The sequence below is a fragment of the Notamacropus eugenii genome, chromosome 1 (assembly GCF_028372415.1).
Source record: "Notamacropus eugenii isolate mMacEug1 chromosome 1, mMacEug1.pri_v2, whole genome shotgun sequence".
NCBI classification, from domain to species: Eukaryota; Metazoa; Chordata; class Mammalia; order Diprotodontia; family Macropodidae; genus Notamacropus; species Notamacropus eugenii.
The window spans coordinates 39117213-39141292 of NC_092872.1; the positions used below are offsets into that span (position 1 = coordinate 39117213).

The 24080-nt window shown below is 38.8% G+C and overlaps 1 protein-coding gene across 2 annotated transcripts in view; it reads right to left on the minus strand.

Moving 5' to 3' along the window:
• Nucleotides 1–377: 377 nt before the first annotated feature.
• PDCD1LG2 (programmed cell death 1 ligand 2) overlaps nucleotides 378–24080 on the minus strand; it is a 56966-nt gene continuing 33263 nt past the window's right edge. For both annotated transcript variants that reach the window (XM_072597197.1, XM_072597190.1), the window contains 3 exons: nucleotides 19422–19694; nucleotides 14134–14268; nucleotides 378–1191 (listed from right to left, as the gene is read on the minus strand). In XM_072597197.1, coding sequence (XP_072453298.1) covers nucleotides 1178–1191; nucleotides 14134–14268; nucleotides 19422–19694 — 422 coding nt within the window. In that variant the 3' untranslated portion in view covers nucleotides 378–1177. The remainder of the gene's footprint in view (nucleotides 1192–14133; nucleotides 14269–19421; nucleotides 19695–24080) is intronic.

The window sequence follows — 24080 nt, forward strand, 5'->3', positions numbered from 1 at the left end:
CTTAACATTTTCCCACTTGGAAATATCATCAGCATTCATGGGTTCAATTATCAACCCTGTGGAGATGATTCCCAGATCTACGTGTCCTGACTTAGCCTCTCTCTTGAATTCCAGGCTCTCTCTCTCTCTCTTGAATTGAATGCCTGTTAGATATTCCAAATGAGTTATAGCATAGATACCTCAAACTCAAAATGACTACAATAGAATTAATCTTTTCACTTAACCCCCCCCTCCCAGGACAAATTAGATATGGCTTCCACATGAACACTTCCATATTTTCAGTCAATATTCAGAATTGGGTGGAAAATGAGGATTATCTTTGGAGAAATTGCAATCATAAATACATGATTTCAACAATGAATAACGACAGACCCAAGTTGCTATAGGCATTTTTAATTTAAGTCAAGTTTATTATATAGTTTAGAGGACTATTACATATTTCTATATTTGCTCTTTAGTAGAATATTTTTAGAGGGCCCCCAGAAGGTCTGTAGTTACTAGGTGTACATTGTGACCTTGTGCTCGTTGGTTCCCTGTCGTGGAGCTCAGAACTTGAATTAGACAATTCAAGTAATTCTTAGATTATGGAGGAGATCAAATATTACCCTTTTCCCAGCAGAGGGAGTCTCTTTGGCATGCTTTCAATTCCTATATAAGAGCAAAGGCCAACTCTTCTCTATTCTTCTTGAAATCTGTCCTTTCTAATACATTTGGGGAAAATGGTTCTGTTCTTTCAATCCAGTAGTGATGGAAAAGAGCCTCAGACTAGGACCAGGGACCACAGACCCTAACACTTTCCAGAAGAGAAGTCAACCAGTAATCAAGAAGTGCCTCCAGCAGGGTTTTCAATTCAAAGTACTGAAACCCAAATAAACATTAATTGAACAAAAAGGGCAATACCCAGGATAGCATTGCTATTTACTGTCCAGCAGTATTTAGCACTTTTATGACAGTTGGTATCAATAAACTCAAGAAACATCATGACACAGGCTATATATCAAAGAACTGGAGAAGTTTAGTACTATGCTTTTGCCATTATCCAGGGTTCAGCTAACTTTTTGTGGGTTTGAATCTAAAGTGCCATGCTGTTCAATTTTTTTTTGAAAAGTGCAAGCTGCAGGTGTAGGAAACTAAGTCTCTTGAATCTGACAAATCATAAAATTTTCAGCTCTTGAGGTCACAGGTTCAGACCTGAAAAATAAAAAAAGAAAGACAAATTTTTTAAAAAGATCATCAGGTTTGTTTATTAATTTATTTGAATGAAAACCCTAAACTTTGGCAAAATTAAAAAAATTTAACTCTATCCATTTTAGTATTTGGGGGACAGTGTGGTACAGTAGAAAGTACACTAATGTTCGGGTCCTTTGATTTCTGACTTCAAGGGTCCTGTGATCTATGGCCAAAGACACTCCTAAGAGAACTAAAGAGGTCACAGAATGTCTTGTCAAGAACACAGTTACTGCAAGCTTTCTAAAACAAAGATGTTATTACACAACAGTGTGGTTTTCTGTTTTGATGAAATACTGCTCATGATATGGTCCAATACATTCAACTTTTCCAGAAGGATATGCAACACAGAGACCAGGGAAAACTATCAGGCAGCCATACTAAACAGACTTCCTTAAAGCTTAACCATTCTGCCACAATGAAGTATCATCTGATTCTCTTGCTTTCCCTCCTATCAACATATGTCCAGAGTCATTTTATAAGGACCAGTTTAGGAGGGATAGCCAAGAGCTTGGGCTTTCACTGCTTTTATTCTTTGCCTGAAGGTAGCCTCAGAGTATGAGAGAAGTTGAGGTTCTTGGGGCCATTGCTGCTCACTTTCTACATCTATGTACAGCTCATCTGCCCTTCCTGATTTTGTTAACAACTAGTCTAGAATTTCAAGGAGTTTAATTTAATTTTTAATTTGCTTTGTGCCTTGGACAAGTCACCTCATCTCTGTAAACCTCAGTTTCCTCACTGGGAAAATAATCTTCTAAGGTCCCCTTCAATTCTGACATTCTGTGATCCTAGAAAATAGCTACTCTCAGAAATTTTGCTTTCCTTTTATGGAAAGAATGAAAGATGATAAATAAAAATGATACCAAGATTTAGATTCTCCTAAGTTGTCAGTTATCTCATAATTGTCAAGTCTTCTTCAGTCTCATGCTCCCTGACCTTTCTGTAGCATTTCACACTGCTCATCACCCCCTCCTGGATTCTCTCACTTTTTTCTAGGTTTTCATGATGCTGCTTTTCCTCATTCTCTTCCTACATGTCTGATTTCTCTTTAATCTCCCTTGTTACTTCTCCATTGTGAGGTAGTGATGGGGTGCTTAGGTGCATGTACTTGGGCCCCAATTCTAAAATCACATTACTCTTTAAAAAATCACATCACTCCCTAGCCTCAAAATGCTATCTCAGGCAGCTTCTCCCTCAAGGACACAGCCTGCCCTAGCAACAACCATTATCTCCCTTCCTGCTATAGTAGCCAGCTGCACCTATTGAACTCATTAGATTGAACCAGCTGTGTACTGAACTGGCTGTGTACTGGGTCATAACGACATTTACTACTCACTGACCAATCATATGTATCCTAGAGTTAGATATACCTATACTCCCTCATATTAATCTTGTCTGATAAGACATTGACGAGAGAAGCCTGGTTTTTCCTGGTCAGCCCTAATCATTGGTTGACTTAGTAACATTTCAGGCCTAAAACCACACCTCCATGTAGCCCCCCCCACCCCCTTGGGCTATTTCCTGATGAATTCTGGGTAAAATACCTGTGCAGTAGATACCAAAAGTGCATGTTTTTTTAAGAACTCACTACTCCTTAATCACTTCTTAATCCCACCCCAAAACATCTAGTTAGCATACTTGGCACGAGGGATACTATAGAATATCCTTTACAAACTTTCCCTGTACCCCTTTAAGGTTGCAGGTTCCCTAAGAACTTCTGCCTGCTGAAAAGTATAATAAATCTTTACCTTGACTTCAACAATGGTTGAGTTCGTGAATTCTTCTCCAGACGACCTGCCCCTGGTACCCCGGTCTTTGTAGGGGTCTCACACCCCCTTTTCAGCCCTCATCAGTAGTATAGAGGAAAAAGAAAAGACAATCCAGAATAATGCTTTGGCGGAACACTCATTGTAGAAATGTGTATCTTCTCCATCCTTGCTACTAATGGGGGGGGGGGGGGTAATCCCCCAAGGCATTATCTTGGATTGTCTTTTATTTTTCCTCTAACTTATCTCATTTGGTGATCTTAGTAACACCCATATATTCAGATGACTCCCAGATCTATCTATCTATCCAGTTCTAGCCTCTCCTCAGCTATGATCCCACATCACCAACTTTTGGTCATTGTAAACTGATGTCCTATAGGTATCTCAAACTCAAATGTCCAAAACAACATTTATTATCTTTTCCTCCTATCCTCCCCTCTTTTGAACTTCCTCATTACTGTTGAAGGTACCAATATCCTTCCAGTCACCCAAGATGGCAACTTCAAAGTCCACTTTGACTTCTCACTCCCATTCAACCAAATCTTGTCATTTCTACCTTTACCAATGTCTCTGGTATACATCCATTTTTCTCCACTCTCACAGTCACCACTCTGGCTCAGGTCCAAAGTACAACAGATATATTATGATACATTTCCCTACTTCAAATTTTTCCCCACTCCAACAAACTCTCCACTTATATGCCAAATGATTTTTCTAGAGAGAAGGTCTGATCATATTAACCACTCTCTACTTAATAAACTCCTGTGGTTCCCTCTTCCCTGCAGAATCAAATCAAAAATCTTTGTCATTTAAAGCTCTACATAGCCTGATGTCTTTTACTTTATTACACTTGCCTATTTGTTGTTCCTCATACACAACACTTCATTCTGCTCTCCTGCCTTTTCATTTTCCTCAATGCCTAAAATACCCTGCTATCCTTCATCTATGTCTTTTAGCTTTCCTGATTTCCTTTTAGATTCAGCTCGAAGTCCACCCTTAGCAAAGGGACTTTCTTGATGTTCCCAGTAACCAGTGCCTTCCCCTCTCAGATCACCCGCCATCTATTCTATTGTATGTACCTAGTGATTCTCCCATTTGTCTCATCTATTTAAATATAAGCTCCTTGAGGGCAGGGATGGGTTTTGTCTTTATTTTGTAACCCCAATGCTTAGCACAGCGTCTGGCACATAGTAAGCATTTAATAGATACTATTGACTAACCAACTGATTGACTTCATATCTATCTACATAAACACAACAGGGAATGGGCCTAAATGGCCATAACCAAAGGAATAAGGTTAGACACAAGGAAAAACTTTCCAAATGGAAATGTTCTTAAGAAACTGGAATGTATCCTGAAAGGATGTTGTGTTATTGCCTTTCCTAGAATATGTTAGGAACACAATGATTAATTCAACTTCCTGACAACATTGCCCATGTCACTTTTGAGATGAAGAATGAGGAACTGGATAAGCACTGAATGATTTAAGTATGGAGGGCAGTCCATGACTCTTTCCCATACCTTGATTTCTTACTCCCTCCCAGCCCCAGCCCCAGGCAAAACTGTATATTTCCCATCTCCCTTGTACAGTCCAACCCATTCTGTGAGCTTGCCAGAATGTCTTTAATGGATAACAAAGTTGTGGTCATCCTCAGCAATATTTGTTCCTTAAATAAGAACTGTTACAGGAGAGAAAAAGCACAAATGGTTCCAAAGGGAGGACTTGTGTCATATCTTTCATTATATCTACAGTGCCTAGCACAATGCAGGGCTTAATAACTGTTGAATGTTTGTTAAATATAAGCTGCCTAGAAGAGAGTCCATAAAGTAAAGCTGGAAAAAGGTAGGTCTGAGCTGATTGAGGAGGGTTTTAAATTATACTTTAAGAAATTTGTATTTTATTCCATAGGCAATATGGAGCCACTGCAGTTTTTTGAGCAGAGGAGTAGGACGATGAGATGTTTTGGGGAGCAGGCACCTACTGGAGGAGATAAGATGCACATAGAACCACACAGAGAATGGTGTCAAGCTGACCTATGATGTGAAAGTCATATAGAAGAGTGAACTCCAGGCAGTATTCATAAGCCTGAGGCAATTCAAAGTAAGAGCCACAGAACAGGAGAGGATTGGAGATTTTTAGAGATCTTAAAGATCACTCCAAAGCTGCCAGCTTGGAGATTTATCAGGGTAGGGTGAGGGGATATCAATGATAAGTCAGTACTACTTTATGTTTATTCTTTACATACAGTTACATATATTCTGTTGAACACATCAGGGACCTCATCTAATGACTGAAGAAAGATAATTAAATCTGAGAATGTATACCAGGATTAGGTAAATGTACCAATTTCCTTATTTATTTCCAGTGAGCTGCAGAGTTTATGACCTATAATACTTTGGGGCATTTCCATATCTATCTAAATCTGAAGGTCAAGATCACAGGGTAAAATATTTCAATTCCTCATTAGTCAGTGGCAAAAAAAACAGTGTATTATATCAGGCCCCACCAGGCTGGGAACTAATCTCATGATTCTTATAATTCTCTTGAGAAGTCATTTCCAGTTCAATATTTGGATAAAAATTTTTGATCATTTCAAGTTTCTAATCATTCTGGCTTCTGGTTCTTTCCAGCTTTACTTAAAAGTTCACGATTTCAATCTATGTCTGGAAAAATGGTTCTCAGGTTACACATGATCTTTGGTCTCTGGCACTTACAGTCTTTCAGGGGAGCAGATGCTTTACATACATTTACATATAGTTACATACAGCTTGAAAAGGGAAGAGGCAGTGAGGTGAGAAAGAAATCTGCAAAAATAAACAAAAAGCCCCAAATCAGCCTTGCGTGCAAACCCGGAGTCTCCAAGTTCGGAGCAGAGTGGTTTAGGAGAAATGGCTCTGAATCCCCCAACTGTGCCTCACTCCACCCTTCTTGGTGTTCTCTCCCAACTCATACTTGTTTAATAATAACAGCGTTTATATAGCACTTTAAGGTTTACAAAGACATATGTGTAACGTGTCATTTGATCCTCACAAGAACCTGGTGAGATAGGTGCTATTACTACCTCCATTTTACAGATTAAGTTCTGAGACAGTTTACATGATTTATCCATGATCACGTAGGTAAGTATCCAAGGCAGGATTAGAATTCAGATCTCCCAGATTCCATGTCCCTCCTCTGAAGGCTGAGCCTTCCAAGCAGCCTCATTTTGCTTCTTATATCCTCTTAGCTCTTTAGAAGAACAGAGGATTAACTTTCATTTTGTCTTTGTGTCCCCAGCAGCTAACATAGTCATTGCACAGAAGGATTTGCTTAATAAATCCTTATTGGACTTGGAGCATATGGGATTTCGAGTCAGAGGACTTGGATTGAAATTCTGGCCCTATTACTTAATACCTGAGAGATTTTGCAAATCGCTGAATTAGTTTCTTTGTCTGTACAATGGAGACATGTGTAGGGATTCTGGACATGGTTAGACTAGGTCCTTTCCAGTCCTAATTCTAATCTGATCTCAAGTTATGTGGAAATTACATATGACTTTTAAAATGAATTTTGATTGAATTCTGAACTCATGTGTAGTACCAAATGACTGGTTCAGAAATGACTGGTAAAGGAAATACCACTTTCTGAAGAAGACTAGAGCTGCTTGTTTCACAATAAAGGGGAAGAGCATCTGAAGAGTCATATTTACATTCTCTCCAATGATTCTGGCCTTTGGCCACGCTCTCCACCAAAAGACAGTGGAAAGAGCATTAGCTCAGGATTCAAAGGACCTGGGTTTGAATCCTTCCTCTTACTCACTACCCGTATTCCTTTCAGCAGTCCTTTAACCTCCACAGTTAGTCAACCAATAAGCATCTATTAATCACTTACTATGTACCAGGTACCACGCTAAGTGATGCAAATACAAAGGATGGCAAAAATATGCCCTGCCCCTCAAGGGTAAATAACTAAATATAAGCAAGATATAGACAATCTAATGGGAATTGATCTCAGAGGAAAAAGTGTTAGTAGCTAGGCAGACCAGGAAGTCTCTTGAAGAGGGTAGAACTTGAGCTAAATCTTAAAGGAAGCCAGGGAAGTCAGGAAAGAAGGCTAAGAGGGAGAAAATTCCAGGCATCAGTATAGCCAGTAAAAAGTCATGGAACAGAGATGAAGTGTCTTGTGTAGGAACAACAAGGAGGCCAGTGTCATTGGATTGCAAAGTACATGGAAGACAGTAAAGCATTAAATAACTGGAAAGGTAGGGATTGGTCAGATTATAAAGGGCTTTAAAAGTCAAACAGGATTTTATTTTTGATCCTCTAAGTAACAGGAGCCTCTGTAGTTTGTTGAGTAAAGGGAATGGTGAAATGGTCAGATTTAAAAAAAAAATATTTAATTTTCCTTTCAATTACATGCAAAAAGAATTTTTAAAAACATTTTTGTTGTTTTTTTAAGTTTTGAATTCCAAATTCTATCCCTCTCTTCCTACTCTCCCCCTGCCTGATAAGCAGTATGATACAGGTTATGTGTACAATCATGTAAAACATTTCCATATTAGTCATCTTGTGCAAGAAAACTTAGAAAGAAAGGAGAAAGAGAAAGGAAGAGAAAGGAAGAAAGGGAAGTAGAGAAAGTGAAAAATAATATACTTCATTCTGTATTCAGACAATATCAGTTCTTTCTCTGGAGGCAGATAACAGTTTTTAACATGAGTCCTTCAGGATTTGGTCAGCTTTTATTTGAAGAAGGTCACTGGCAGCTGGTGGAGGATGGAATGGAGAAGGAAGGAATTTGAAGCATGGAGACCAACCAGAATGTGAGCACCAATTTTGGGAAAACAGCCTGAAATGTCTTAGAAGGGCACTAAGCAAGTGCCTTTGGATAAATGACACAATTCAGAGGCAGTGATGAATGATCCTCACATCCTTGGGTTTCAAGGCAACCTCAGTAGACAGTAGCACCTTCCTTGAAATGAGGTGATAGTCTCTACCTCTACCATGAAGATTATGATCACACCTAGCTCAGAGTTGTGGTGATGATCAAATGAGAAAATGTATTAGAGTGCTTTAAAATAAAAGGCATAGGTGATGGTTTCAGTCTATTGAATAAACTATTTATTTCCAACCATTTCTAGTACTCAAGGCCCTGTTCAATCTGACTTCAACTGTCCCATAATTTTGTGAGGGGGCTGGGGAGTTATGGACTAGAGGTCTCTATGTCACCTTCTACTTCTAAGATTCTAACTATTGACTTACATGTATGCTACTATGCCTCAGACACCATCGTTGCCATCTAGGGCAAGACTATCTATGAATTTCCTGGAGCTGAACAATAACTGCTTATTACTCTTAGAGTAACAGTGTAATGATAACAAGAGCTGACATGACATTTCTATGGCATTTTAGAATTTGAACATTATCTCACTTGAGTCACACACACATAACCTTAGCAAGTATTATGACCCCCATCTAGCCAACCCATTGTCAAGGTCACATAGCTAGTAAATGACTGGGCTGGGCCTGGGACAGTGACTCCAAATTCACTGTTGATTCTACTAAACCACAACTGGTCTTCCATGACCGAAAGTGTCCTGGTCAACAAACAGCTATGTATAGCAGGAAAGTCCAATAAAACTGTTCAGTTTCACATTCTTTATTATTAGAACAGTTGCGTATTTCCCTATTTGTGTTGACAGAGAAAAAAGATGTGAGATACAGAAAAAAAAAGATTGTTAACCTATAGTTAAGTTCACTTCCCTGTATAGTGTGGCAATGGATTTGTCTGTTGGGTCTGGGAGAGAAAAATAAGTCAAGGTTATAGTTGTACTAAGAAGAAAAATTATCTTAATTTCAGGAAAAGAAATCAAATAGTTGGATGGTAGGGTGTAGTGGAAAGAATATTGGATATGGAGTCTCAGGGTCCAATCCTGACCTTGCTACCATACTACCTATGGAATCTGAAGCTAGAACTGTTTAGGCTTCAGTTTCCTTGTCTAAAAATTATGGAATTTGAGTAAATTACTGTTAAGGTCCCTCCCAGTTTTATTTCCTGTGACTTTGTGACAGTACCAAAAAAGAAGTGCTTATAAATAAAGTTAAAAATATCTGCATTGATTTGGGATCACAGATTGAGCCCAACTCTCAAAACTAGTTCTGTGTATGTCAAGTAGGGTTTCCTTTGCTTCTTTCTTAGTTCTCTTTCATGTACCCTTCTCTCCAGGGTGTCCAGTGTCTTAATGTTGACTCCATGTAGAATGACTTCCTTAGGCACTGCCCCTTCTCCAGTAGTATCTCTCCCTCTTTCTCTCTCTTTAAAATTTCCCTTCCTGCTGGTATTAGATCATACACTTAGAACTGGAAAGGACCTTAGAGGTAATGGAGTCTAACCACCCCATTTTATAGATGAGGAAACTGAGGCACAGAAAGGTTAAATGATTTGTCCAGGATCACATATCTGGTGGTAGTTGCTGTCTTTTGCTCTTGAAGAGGACCAAAATGACATCATCATGATAAAGTCAGTTTTCAATATGTCCAACTGTGGCTGATCAGAGCAATACAAGCTCAGAATGCTCCACCACAGATTGGGCACAGATAGTCTGTGAACAGTTGGGGTAGATACTCCAAGTTTGTGCATCCTACATTTCCTCTGAACTGTTTCAGTTCTGCTTTGCTCATAGAGCACAGCACCCTTTCTGATGTGAGCATACCATACTGAGCGGTCCTGTGCCAGTGTCTCCCATGTCACACAATCAATTCCAAAGTTCTTGAGAGAGATTTGAAAGTGTCCTTGTATCACCTCTTCTGACCATCATGTGATTGCCTGCCCCATGAAAGTTCTCCATAAAATAGCCTTTTTGACAAGCATACATTTTGCATTCGAACAATGTGGCCAATCCATTGGAGAAGCGCTCTCTGAAACATAGTTTGAATGCTTGGCAGTTTAGTTCAAGTAAGGACCTCAGTGTCTGGTACCTTATCCTGCCAGGTAATCTTCAGAATCTTCCTAAGACAGTTCAAATGGAAGCAATTCAGATTCCTGGCATGGCACTAGCAGACTGTCCATGTTTCACAGGCATATAGCAATGAGGTCAGCATAATGGCTCTGTAGACCTTCAGTTTGGTAGTCAGTCTAATACCTCTTCTCTCCCATACTTTTCTTTGGAGCTTCCCAAACACTGAGCTAGCTCTGGCAATGCATGTATCAACCTCATTGTCAATGTGTACATCCCTGGAAAGTATACTACCAAGGTAAATGAACTTATCCACAGCATTTAAAACTTCTCTGTTTGATGTAACCAATGGTTCCATGTATGGATGGTGTGGTGGTAGCTGATGGAGCATCTGTGTTTTCTTGGTGTTAATTGTTAGGCCAAAATTAGCACAGGCAACAGAGAGTTGATCCATGCTTTGTTGCATCTCAGTTTCAGTCTGCATTGAGTACACAACCATCTGCACACAGAAAATCATGCACCAACATTCCCTCCACTTTGGTCTTGGCTTGTAGCCTTTTCAAATCGAAGAAGTAAGTGTTTGAGGCAGGATTTGAACCTGGGCTTCCTCATTCCAAGTCCAGAGTTCTACTCCTTATACCATAATCATTTGTCACATAGAAAATATTGACTACATTCAACAAATTAACTAAGATGTCAGTGGTAGATAACAATGTGTTTACCATCTCAAGGTTATTTGCATTTGTAAGAAGAATTCTTACTAACCCTAAGAGAGATTTACTAATAGCAGAATTTCACAAAAATATAGCAAAGAAACATGATAATAATAATGATAATGATGGACTAATGTTAGTGTTGGAAAGTCTCTTAGAGATTATCTGGGCCAATACTTCCCAAATTATGGTCCCCAGAATTCTAGTGTTCACTGTGATGGATGGTATGAAGGATGATATTCCTAGCCCTTCTGAAATCATATTTGTAGGTCTGTAATGCTAATGAGATTCAAGATCTTTCCCACCTATTAATGGGCCTGCTCGTTATGGAAAGCTTGATTAGGGGAGGCCTACATCTTTTGTTAATTTTCTAGTGAGGCACTAGTTCTCAAGGGTTGTGATGCCCTTTGCCTCTGAAAAATGTCTAAGTGCTCTGATGTGAGGTTTTACTTTGGGGCTTAGTTTTTGGAAGAAGGTTTGTATGTGATTCTGGGAAGCTGCTAAGGAGCCCCCTGGCTTCAAAAACTTCGATGTTGGTGCGTGTATGTGTGTGTGTGTGTGTGTGTGTGTGTGTGTGTGTGTGTGTGTGTCTCTGTCTCTCTCTCTCGTAACTATGTATGTATGGTTAGACAGTTGGATCTGTCTGTTGATCTGTGATGTATATATTGCTTATGGTCAGGCAGCTGGAAGCCCTGTTTGTTGATCTTTATTTCTCTGTATTTTCTCTGATGTTCAGGGTGTTGACTTTTCCCCCTGAACTAAGTGAATGATGTTTGTGCTTGATTAAAGTGATTGTTGACCCCTCAAAAGTTACCTTTCCTTTTAGAAAAGCAGATCAAAGAACCTGTACAGCAGGCCCTCCTCTGTACATCAAGGTGCTTGCTTTTACAAGGTCCCAATCTATTCTGACTTGAGGAACATGAGACTAACCCTGTCAATCCAATCCAATAAGCATTTATCAATTGGTCACTATGTTCTAAGCACTGGGGATATTAAGACAAATTGACAGAATCACAGAAGGGACCTCAGAAGATGTCTAAGCCACCTATCCCTGAAAAAGAATCCCCTCTACAGGGGATCAAGTAAATGGCCATATAACCTTGCTCGAAGACTCGTAGACAAGGGGGAACTTGCTACCTTCTAAGGAAGCCTTTTCCACAGCTCTATTTGTGAAAAATGAGTTTGAGATCTCTCTCATGATTTGAGCTGAGATCTTTTATCATTCCCTGTGGAAGACCTCATTCATTTTGTATTTTCTGGTATGTTCTGTTCTGTACAATTTCTCCAATTTCTGCTTGCTGTTTTTGTTTTTAAGTAAATGAATTTGCTTGCTATTTACTATTTCTGGTCGTCTCTGTGTTAACAGATTTTAGTGGGAAGGAACTAACCTGGCAAGTATAAACTGAAAACTATTCTTCCTGCAGAAAAGAAATTTTTTTCTGAACCTGTAAACATTGTACCACTAGAGATGTTGGGTGGGGTGAGGGAAGGGGAAATATAATTCTAACTTGATTCCACTCTAGAAGCTAACTATGTGTCAATGATGTTCAGTAAGAGAACCTAGTTTCCAATTCCAGTTCTGCCATGTACCACCTTTGTGACCCTGGGCAAATCACTTCTGCTCGCTAGGATTCATTGCTCTCATCTCAAAGATTAAGTGGTTAGCCTAATGGTTCATTCAAGCTCTAGATCTTAGGATCTTTTTATTTCCTGGCTAGTAGATTTGGGTCCTGAATATTTGTCACTGGCTTTCATGGGAGGCCTCTGTCTACAATACCAACAGGAGAATTGGTAGGGTATATCTGGTACTTTCCTAAAGAATCAATCCGAACAAAGGTCATCCTTCAAAAGGACCACAATCATGGTTTCCCATTCCAAAATAAGGAGGGAAAACAATATACACTATCATATGATATTCCAGTTGGGGAATTGTCTTTTTATTTTATTAATCTAGTTATTAATTCTATATTCATGTTCACCATGAGATAAAACCTTGTCTTTGTACATTAGTTTGCTTACTGTAGTTACAAGGTTTTGGGGCAATACTCTACAGATCCATAAAATTGAGGGCTGGTAGGGACCTTGAGCCCCCACTATTTACTGTATGAAGTACAGAGAACTAGAAGGGGCTTGGGAGGAGGAGGGTTAAAATAAAAGGGTAAGAGAAATCTTTCTCTTAAAGAGGAAGAATTACAGGACAGCCCTGCAGAGACCAGACCGAATATACTTCCTCTTGGCACAGTTACTGCCATACGTAGCATTATCACTCATTTTTCTCATCCCCCAAATTCTACCTCCCAGGAACAAAAAGTTATTTCAGAAACTCTACCTTACAATAAACAAGTGCAGTCCAGCAAAACAAATCCACACATTGACCATGTCCAAAAACATACATTATCCTTTTGTCAATTTTGTCCATGATGAACTTGAGTCCATCATCTCTGGCTCAAGGCCATAAGAGTTACCCTTCAACTTAAGACTTCCTTCTTTGTCAAATAGTTCAGGACAGGGTTAATTGAGGGGACCAGCAGGATGAGAGAAAAGAAAGACCATGCAGGGGGCCCCTTCTTTTTTATTTCTATTCATGTCCAAACACCTGACCCAAATTATAGTGGAGAGATATTCGTACAAGGATTTTCTAGAAAGTCTAACAATGGTGAGAGTCAGAGATGAATTCTGCAGGGAAATTAAAATCAAGTCACTCCTGAGGGTTCTGTAGGGTGCTTGATACTCTATTACAAGGAGCACAGACCCGGGAGTTGGATGACCTAAATTCTGACACTTGGAAAAGGGATTCGACTTTTTGCTTGACCTCGGAGCAACACAACTGGACACAATGTGTGGCTATTGCACATAAGGAGACTTTGGCTCAGCATAAGAAAAAAAATTCTTAGAACCAGAGTTGTCTAGAAATGTGAATGGATTGCCTCAGGAAACAGTGAATTCTTTGTCATTGGAGGTCTTCAAGTGGAGGTGAGTATGGCTTAGAGGAGATAGCAGCTGAGATCCCTTCCATGCTGAGACCTGGTCCTCAGAACCAGCAGAATTACTGTTAACATTTGGATCTCATAAACACTAACAGATCCTTGCATAAGAGAGTGAGCAGAACAAGGAAATCATGCTTGAAGGAACAGAACATTTCTCCCCCCTAAAAAACCAAAATTTAAAAAGGAAAATGTGTTTGCTTACCAAAGATCAGCACCGATTAGTTTCTGAGAAAGACTATGAGAACATCAAATTAAAACCAGCAGATCAGAGTGGAGTTTATAGTATCCTGGAGATGTAGAACAGAGAGCTAAAAAGGTTCCTACTGAGTATATAGTTCAAATTCATTTAATGAGTTTGATGAAGATGCTGAGCATAAGGAGATGAAGTGACTTGTTCAGCTATTAAGAATCAGAACCAAGATTTGAAGTCCTGATTTCCTGACACCAGCAAAGTCCAGTCCTTTTTATATTATGAGTCAAAGCAAGCCATAGAAGCAATGGAGCTTACCTGTTCTGTGTGAGTCCTTTGGGCAGAGTTGTCTTCTAAGGAATATCAGGGCCGCCATAAAAATCAAGATGATGATGAAGGTGGGAATGAAAATATAAATCAGGGCTAATTTTTCATCAGGAATTCCCTGCTGATCTGCAGAAATAAGTCACACCAGAACACTGTTCATAGATGGCCATTTTCAACAGGGATTCTGATATATACTGTCAACAGCTACACTGGGCTGGCTGCCTGCCTCATGCCACCTACCATGCTGCTAGGATTCAGAAATTACCAGTTGAATTGAATTGGGTTAAACAAAGTTGATTCTTACCCTCAAGGAGTTCATCATTTACAAATATTTTTGAGCTGTTCAGGTGAAATGTACTTTGGGGGAGGATTCTGGGAAGATGACAGAATAGGTCAGAAAACTTTTGGCTCTCCAAATTTCCTCCACAAAAAAGACAATACATTGAGAGTAGCAGAAATAAACCTGGAGGTAAAGCATTGTCTTCCTAAGGCAATTTTTGAAGACCCCAGGAAAGATCTGACCTTCAGGGGTGGAAGTTTGGCCTTAGTGAAGTGCAAACACTTCCAAGCCAACTCTGCAAAAGCAACAAACAACCAGCCCTGGGGGCACTGGGGTTGGAAGGCAACCCCAGCCTTAGAAACTTTCATCTCCCTGACAGTGTGGGGAGTCTGATTGCTGAGTAGGACCTTCCCCTGTTAAGGGAAGCACAGCTGTGCTGACCTGACATATTCTGAGCTGGGCTAGCCTGCTACTGTGGGGGAAGAAGGACTAGCACAGACCTGGTGAGTACAGTAACAGTGGGGCAGAGACCTGGCTGGCTGTGAGCACTTGCAGGAGAACATTCTCTGGTTTCAGTTCCAGGGCAAAGAGGGTAGCTGTAGTTTGTAGCTACCAGAGGGAGCAAGATCACTTGTGAGACAGGGTGGTTGGGGACCCTAGCTATGGCTTAGGAGTAGAGAAGAGAGCCCAACATTGAGCCCTGGGATAGACCTCAGAAAATAACAGTAAGAAGGGCCTGAGGCTTGGAACTTCATTCCTCATACCTCAGGATGAGAACCTGATTACGCTGACAGATGCTAAAAATAAAATAAAATAAGAATAAACAAATAAAAATGAGTAAGCAAAGGAGAAAGAACCCAACCATAGATGGCTACTATGGGGATAGAAAAGATATGGGTTAATATTCAGAGGAAGATAATGGAATACTTCTTTTTCAGTGAGAAAAAAACATCAAATAGCCTCAAGCACAAAAAGAGTTCTTGGAAGAACTTTGAAAAAAGACTTTAAAATCAAATAGGAGAAATGGAGGAAAAATTAGAAAAAAATAAGAGTAATCCAAGAAAATTATGAAAAGTCAACCACTGTGAAAAAGAGAACAAAAAGCTTAAGGAAGAAAATAATTCCTTGAAAATGAGCATTGGTCAAATGGAAGTCAATGACATTTGGAGACACCAAGAAATAATAAAACAAAATCAAAAGAATGAAAAAATAGAAGAGAGTGTGAAACATCTCATCAGAAAAACAACTAATATAGAGAACAGATTGAGGAGAAGTTACATAATAACATTCAGACTACCTGAAAACTATGATTAAAAAAGAAACTTCATGCAATGTTACAAGACATTATCAAGGAAAATTGCCCTGAAGTTCTAGAACAAGAAGGCAAAGAAGAAATAGAAAAACTTTCCATTGATCACCACCTGAAAGAGATCCCAAGAGTAAAACTTACAGGAATATTATAGTCAAGTTCCAAAGTTCTCAGATTAAGGAGAAAATATTGGAAAAAACAAGAAAAAAACAATTTAAATATCATGGAGCTATAATAAGGTTTACACAAGATGAAGCACCTACTACATCAAAGGACCAAAAGTCTTGGAATACTATATTTCATAGAAATTTATGTTTTTATATTGAGGGCTTATATTGAGCCCTCTCTTATATTCTGCTGTGTACATGGCATTTTTTTTTCTTGGTTTGTATTAAGTTTAGAATAAATTTAAAAACTTCCTCCCCCTGAAAAACAGAAGTGTACTTTTAAAAAGTAGACCTGCAAGGAAGAAATTCCGTTTTAAACATAAAAAAAAAATGATCTGAGGAGCCAGTATCTCTAAATGGCTAATGGTAAGTTAACTCTGGAATTGCTAGAACTTGAATATATCTTAAGTCCTTCCATAAGCAGCTGAGGTACACTTGCTCACAGTTTCCACTTATGCTTGGCTTGATGATACATTGAGAAAGGTTGTCAACCATCCCAATTATGAGAAGAATGTGGTTACCATAAGAAGCCAAGAACAGATATATAATGGAGATATGGATGGGAGAGAAGAGACAAACAAGTCTAAGTACAGTGGAGAGGAAACACATGGAGCATTTTAGGAAACAGAAATTAAGAGGTTTGTAGGTGATGTGACTGCAGAGAAGTCAATGACATTATCAACACCAGGAAACTGTAGAACCACAGAGGTACTATGAGCTACCATAGCATTTTCCTGCCCTTGTATAGATACTGATACAGTCCATTAGGGGAGAGTGATGGGGTTGGAATGAACTAGCCCCAGTGGCATCTAATCAGCAGATATATATTGAGAGTCTAAAGTATTCACAGAGGGAAAACTCCTTGAGGGCAAGGACTATTTAATTTTTGACTTTGTATTCCATCACATAGTAGAGTGCCAGACACATTGGATAGGTTCTTAATACATTTCCTGAGTTTAATTGAATCTCATAAGCATATAACTATCCACAGCAGCAGCAGCAGCAGTGTGTGTGTGTGTGTGTGCGTGTGTGTGTGTGTGTGTGTGTTAAATCAAAGACCAGGAAAATAAGGGAGTGCCCATCAACTAGAGAATGGCTAAACAAATCATGGAGTAGGATTACAATCATATCATTGTGTTGTAAGAAATAGAAAAAAAGGATGAAGTCACAGAAGTCCGGGAAAACTTAGAAGAATTGATGCTAAGCAAAATGAATAGACTCTGGAGATCAGTTTATACATTGATCATTATATTATAAAGAAAAACAACCTTGAAAGACTTAGAAACTCTAATCAATACCAATGACCAGCCAAGACTTCAGAAGACTAATGATGCCTCATGTTTCTTACTTCCTGATAGAGGGGTGATGGTCTAGCAATACAGAATGAGATGTACATTTTTGGATATAGCCAATGTTTGTGGATTTTTTTTTTATTGGCTATGCTTATTTGTTACAAGGTAAAGTTTAGAAAACCCCCTTTTTTGTTCAGGATTGGGAATGGTAGAGGGAGAATTTGGGGAAAGAGAGAGGGTAGTAATAGAGATGCCAAAAAAAGAAGAAAAGAAAGAAAAAATTGCTATCATAGCATTTATTAAAATGAATAGAAGAGAACATAAGGAAGTTCAGTGGAAGACATAATCAACCAAGACAAGCTTTGGAATTAATGTGTTATATTTATTATATACTTAAAAAGCCTAATCACTACAAAACCAATTCATGGGTTCATATAAATCTCTACTTTTCCATCCTTTGTACACAGCTATGTTTGTTAAAGTATTTGCCAAGTTAAGAATAACAAAAAAGTGAAAATTTTAAAAAAGGATCTCAAATTAGCACAGAAACAAGACATAATAGAAATAATTTCGATATCTATTAGAAATCTCATACTGCTGAAAAGCAGAGAATCTGACAAATGCTTCACCTGCTAATAGTTTCATTACCCAGAAAATAGAGGAAATGATGAGGTAAGTTACTATTCTAGAGCTAATTCTCACCAACAAGGAAGAATTGGTTGGTGACATGGAAATGCTGGGAACCTTGGGAGAAAGTGACCAAGTAATTTCAGAGTTCACAATAACCAAAGAGGGGAATACTGAACATACTATTAAAGTCATTGATGCAGCCTTGAAGGGAGAAGAATAATCACAGGCACGCTGGGAAAGAGCCATACCCATTCCTATTGTCATATAAAAGTGGTTGAACAAATTGGAAAGATTTGGAGAAAGTTTGGAGAAAAGAAGACCTAAGAAGGGACAAGGCTACCTCTTTAAGGGATGTCATTTGGAAGACAGGTTAGGTTTTGGCATGGTTTCAGGTGCATAGAGTAAGCCTAGTAGGTAGAAATAAGGATAATGATAATAATTGTTATTAATCCCATTTCATTAGCTTTCTGTACACATTACTATCCCCATTTTTGTTATTGTTAAGTAATTTTTTAGTTGAGTCCAACTTTTTGTGACCCCAGTGAGGTCTTCTTCACAAATATACCATGATTTACCATTTCCTTCCTCAGGATCCCAATTTTACAGTTGAGGAAATTGAGGCATAGGATAAGTGACTTGCTTAGGGCCATGTAGCTAATAAGTGTCTGAGGCTGAACTTGGATTCTCATCCTTCTGACTCCACTGCACCATCTAACTGTCCTCCATATCATCTAACTAGCCCCATTTGCAGATTAGAAAACAGAGGCTTAGAAAGACTGACTCCTAGAGTCACACAAGTGGAAAAGCACCAAAGAAGTCCCTTTAGAACAAAGCATTTAAAGCTGTTAAAGACCTTAGAGATCATCTGACCTACACCCTGAATTTACAGATCAGGAAACTGAAGCCCAGAAGATTATGTTATTTGCCCCAAATTATATAGATGCTAAATAGCAGAGCAGAGAAGGTACCAACCAAGAACAAGGCTCCCTGAGATAGAGACAAAAGGCAAAATGTGCCAACTTGATCAGTAGAGGAGGGATGACTGAGTCACCTGGAAAACTTTTATGAAAGGGCATACCAGCTGGTTCTTGAAGGGTGTGTAAGATTTAGGCAAATAAAAGAGGATGAGGAAAAGAAGTATTTGGAGGACAATAAGCCTTTTTGCCTGGAGCCAGACTCTTGTAAAAAAAACTAGTCAACTCAACTGTGAAACCCTTTTTTAAGAGCCTGAGAGGTATTATGGTAAGAGCTCTGGTCTCAGACTCAGGAAACTTGAGTTTGAATATGCCAACTTTGACATTTACTTGCCGTGCAATTATGAATCAATTACTTCGCTTCAGTTTCCTCATCTTTAAAAAGGGAATAAAAAGACCACAAGGGCTGTTGTGAGAACAGAGCTTTGGAACTCCTAAGAGATGTCAGAATGCGGGTTACCACCACAAAAGGTCTAGGTTTTCCAAGGAAAAGGCAAGATGGGATTGCAGTCTCTGGAAATGAGTTATTGAACTTGCCTAGATTATATGTTGCTGCCAAAAAGCATTTGATAAGCAGCCCCCTTCCACTGGCAGCCACTGATGTTTGAAAGGGGACTCAATGGTTACCTAAAACAGGGTCCACGATAGCAGACGTCCTTTCTTGGGTAGCTTGATTCCAGAACTCACAGCTGATGTTCCTATGAGTGTTTTCCTGTAGCCTCAGGACACTGGTGACGTTATAGAGACCTTCAGGGGTCACTGAGTGGGTGGTATTCACAGGTTCACTGATGTTTAGCCAGGATACCACTGCCAGAGGATAGCCTTTAGACTGACAGGTAAGCTCCATTTCATTGCTTCCTGGGACCCTGATGACTTGGGTATTTATTGTCTTGTAGGAAGCTAGGCAATGGAAAAATGAAAATGGAGTAAGTTTTCCTTTTCGATTTCATTTATTCCTTTCTTACTTGCCTTCATAGAACTTACATTTTCTTGCTAGTTGCTCCCAGGAAAAGCTTTAGTTGAAACAGTTAAAAAAGGTTTTCTAAGGGTTTTAATTAATTTTTCAATTAAATTCAATAAACATTATTAATCACCTACTATGTGCATCATTCTGCTGGGTGGAAATATATATATGAATAAACATGAAAAATGAGACAGTTCCTGCCCTCAAGGAGTTTATGGTTTACTGACTGGAAGGTAAGAAGTCTCTCTTCTCATAGACTATAAGTTCCTTGAAAGCAAGAACTATGTCACTTTTCATCTTTATATTTCATATATCCATATAATATATATTTCTGCCTAGCAGAGTTCTGTACACAGTAGGTGACTAATGAGTGTTTATTGAATTGAAAAATTAATTAACTCTTAGAATACCTTTTTAACTGTTTCAACTGAAGCTTTTGTTTAAAAAAAAATTATTTATTTATTTTTAGTTTTCAACGTTCACTATCATAACATTTTGAATTCCACATTTTCCCCCTCTTCCTCCCCTCCTCCACCCCAAAATGGCTTGCAATCTGAAATAGTCTCTACATGCATATTAAATATATTTTCACATTAGTCATGTTGTAAAGAAGAGTTAGAACCAATGGGAAGAACCACAAGAAAGAAGAAACAAAGAAACAAAAAAAAAAAAGAGAGAGCAAATAGTATGCTTCGATTTGCATTCAGACTCCATAGTTCTTTCTCTGGATGTAGACAGCATTATCTATCAAGAGTCATTTGGAGTTGTCTTAGATCCTTGCATTGCTAAGAAGAGGTAAGTCTATTAAAGTTAGCTATTGCACATCGTTGCTGTTCCTGTGTACAATGTTCTCCTGGTTCTGCTCACTTCACTCAGCATCAGTTTATATAAGTCTTTCCAGGTTTTTCTGAAGTCCACCTACTCATCATTTCTTATGGAACAATAATATTCCATTACATTCATATACCACAACTTGTTCAGCCATTCCCCAGTTGACCGGCATCCCCTTAATTTCCAGTTCTTGGCCACCACAAAAAGAGCTGCTATGAATATTTTTGTACATGTGGGTCCTTTTCCCTAACTAAAGCTTTTCCTGGGGGCAACTAGCAAGAAAATGTTAAGTTCTATGAAGGCAAGGATTGTTTCATTTCTTCTGCTGGAGGAGAAGCAAGAAACAGGGACTAGATCCCCTCAAGTAATTGTGAGCTGATGATATTTACTTAGTATTTACCCACTTAATTGTGCTCTGTGTATTACTACCAAAAAAAAAAAAAGTTAGTCATTGAAGACCTAAAACAGGCATTGGTGATGTTGGTTGCTCAGCGGATAGAGTGATGGAGCTAGAGTCAGCAAAACTTGAGTACAAATCTTGCCTCAGACTTGCTATGTGACCCTGAGTGAATCATTTAACTTCTGCCTCCTCAGTTTCCTTAGTTGTAAATGGGGATAATAATAGCACTTACCTCCCAGGGTTGTTGTGAGGTTAAAATTAGAGAATATTTATGAAATGCTGTGCAAATCTTAAAACACTAGATAAATGTTCACTATTTTATACAAAGATAAATTGTACAACACAGAGAAAATGATATAGCAAGGGAACATGCTAAAAATAATTCAGTAAATATTGACCTAATTTGTGGACATCAATAAGCTGTGGAAAATATGAGTTGCTTGTTGGCATTGAGTGAGAAGTGGAGAAAATCATTACCAGACTTCCAAGTAGGCAAAGAAGGTTTTTTGGAAGGAAGTAGAGTTTTATGCTGTTTCCAACTGGCTAACACATCAAATCATGTAATAGTGTGTGTTATGCTTGTTGGTGTTTGTGTTTTTTTCCCTACTATTACTATTATGTAAATTACTATTATAACTTACTATTGTGTAAATTTCACAAAAGCTGGGGGCCCTAACTTATCTAAACCTGCTTGCTTCTAGCACCTATAACAGTGCTCTACACACAATGGATATACTTTGTTTGTTGAATGAATCAATGAATGATTAAATGAATACTTTTTATTGAAGGCATAGGGATGAATAGAGAAATTAGAAAACTGGAAATGGAAGTAAAAATCAATAGTGATGATGGTTTTACTTACCTGGGTAGGACTGCAAGGCAACTTAGTTTATATAATTCTTAGACTACTCACTAGTTAAGGGTGAAAATCATTGATCCTGATATTCAGAGAGATACTAGACCAATGAGAAACATGAATGAAACATTAGGCAAACATTGCCATCATTATCTTCATCCTCATCAACAGATAGTGTTCACTGTGTATGTAGCACTATATGAAATGGTGACTTTGATAGACATTTTTCGGAAAGAGGACTAAAGTAGAAAAGTCAGGAACTAGAAGGTTGCAATAAAGGTTTTGTTGAATTGAAGAGAATAACCTAGTCAGAAGGGTAGCTAGGTAGAGCAGTGGATAGAGCATTAGGCCTAGACTCAAGAAGACTTGAATCCAAATCCAGCCTCAGACACTTAGTAGCTATGTGACCCCGGGCAAGTCACTTAACTTGATTGGCCTCAGTTTCTTCATCCTTAGAAGGAGCTGGAGAAGTCCCAACTGAAGTTCCAGCTGAGGTCACAAAACATTGGGCATGACAGAAATGACTAAACAACAAACCTAGTCAGAAAATGACTAGTGGGTGGATTAGAGATTTGAATTGGAGACTGAAAGGAAAGAACATAAAAGAGTGAAGTTTGGTAGAAAAAAATCATCAGGATTTGGGAAAAAATCAACTAGCATTTATTAAGTTCCTACTATGTGCTAGGTGTTATATTAAGTGCAGAGGTTACAAAAATAAAAATGAAGCAAGCCGTGCTTTCAAGTTTACCTTCTATCCAGGGAAACATCATGTACCCTTCAAAGTATATCAAGAATCACACCCACTCCTTGTTTGAGAAGTGAGGTGGAAATGTTATTCACCCATCTCCAACAAAATGTGGAAGTTGGGCTGAGGGCAATTTTCTTAAGAAAAGATGAGTAATTTTCGTGGAATCACATACCATAAAATCTTAGAGGTGGGATGTTAGGAGTCACTGGGTCTGACCTTGAGCTCAGGGTGCAATCTTTTTTTCTATATCAGTCATAACAAATGACCACTCAGCCTTTATGGGGTTCTGAAAGACTGAGACACCACTGTCTTTGGGGGTAACCTCTTTCATTTTTGGACAGCTTAAGTGAATCAGGAATATTCATCAAAGACCTAGTAGATGTTGATCTTTGTGTTAGGCATTGAAGATACAAAGAAAAAAAGAGTTCCATTAAGAAGTGTAGAATCTCCCAGGGAAAGCAAAATATACACAGATAATTAATGCAAAACATATATATATAAGGTAAATCCAGTGTCATTTAGGGATGAGGGCATTAATAATCAGGATCATGAAAGACCTCATGGTGGAGGTGAGACAGTAATTTTCTCACCTCTCATTTGCCTCCTAGCAATAGCTATGGCAGCCACATACATGGTGGTGAGAGCAGATGTTTGCCTAGGTGACCCTGAGATGGGACCTCAAATTCTTAGTTGCCTTTTTTGCTTTATGTTTCTTTCCTTGAGCACAAGTCATCAAACAACCATCTCAAGAGATTACTGCTTTCAGTTTTGGTGGTTACCTCATGAACTCAAGAGGTGTAGAGTCATGGCTTTGGATTCAGCTTACCCAACAGTGGGAGGTATAGCTTTCATGGAGAAAAAGAGTACCTCTTCCAGGAGGATGGGCCATTCATGTCTGACTGTCCAGAAGATAGGGACATTGAGTTGCTGTTTGGACAGTATATATTTGAGTTGAATGTGAAATATATGTTAAGCAGTCCCATCAATCTCCCATAGGTCTTTATCTCCCTGGAGTGTATTTAAGGGAATGAGTTATAGTTTATTTCTTAAGTGTGCATTCACGAGCCCGTATGAGCCTTTGCCTTTTAAGCATTTCTTTTATTGTGAAGTAACTGTCCTAAACCTATATCAGCTGTTTTATACATTGAGTATCCTTTGCTAGAAGGGACCCCAGTAATCCCTTTTAAGGGAGCCCCTAGACATGAGCCGAATCCAAACTTTGTTGTAGAGATTGTAGGATCATAGATTTAGAGCTGGAAGGAACCTTAACATCTGGTCCAATCCCATAATTTTGTGGGTGAGGACCTGAGTCCCAGAGAAGTTGGGTTACTTGCCCAATGTCACACAGCTAATAAATGGTAGTGACAGGATTTTTACCCAAGTCATCTGGCTTGAAATGCATCATTTTTTCCACCATACCATGCTGACTCCTGGACTTCAGGTAGGGGGCATAATGAACCAGAAAATACAAGAAAATTTTAGCCTTC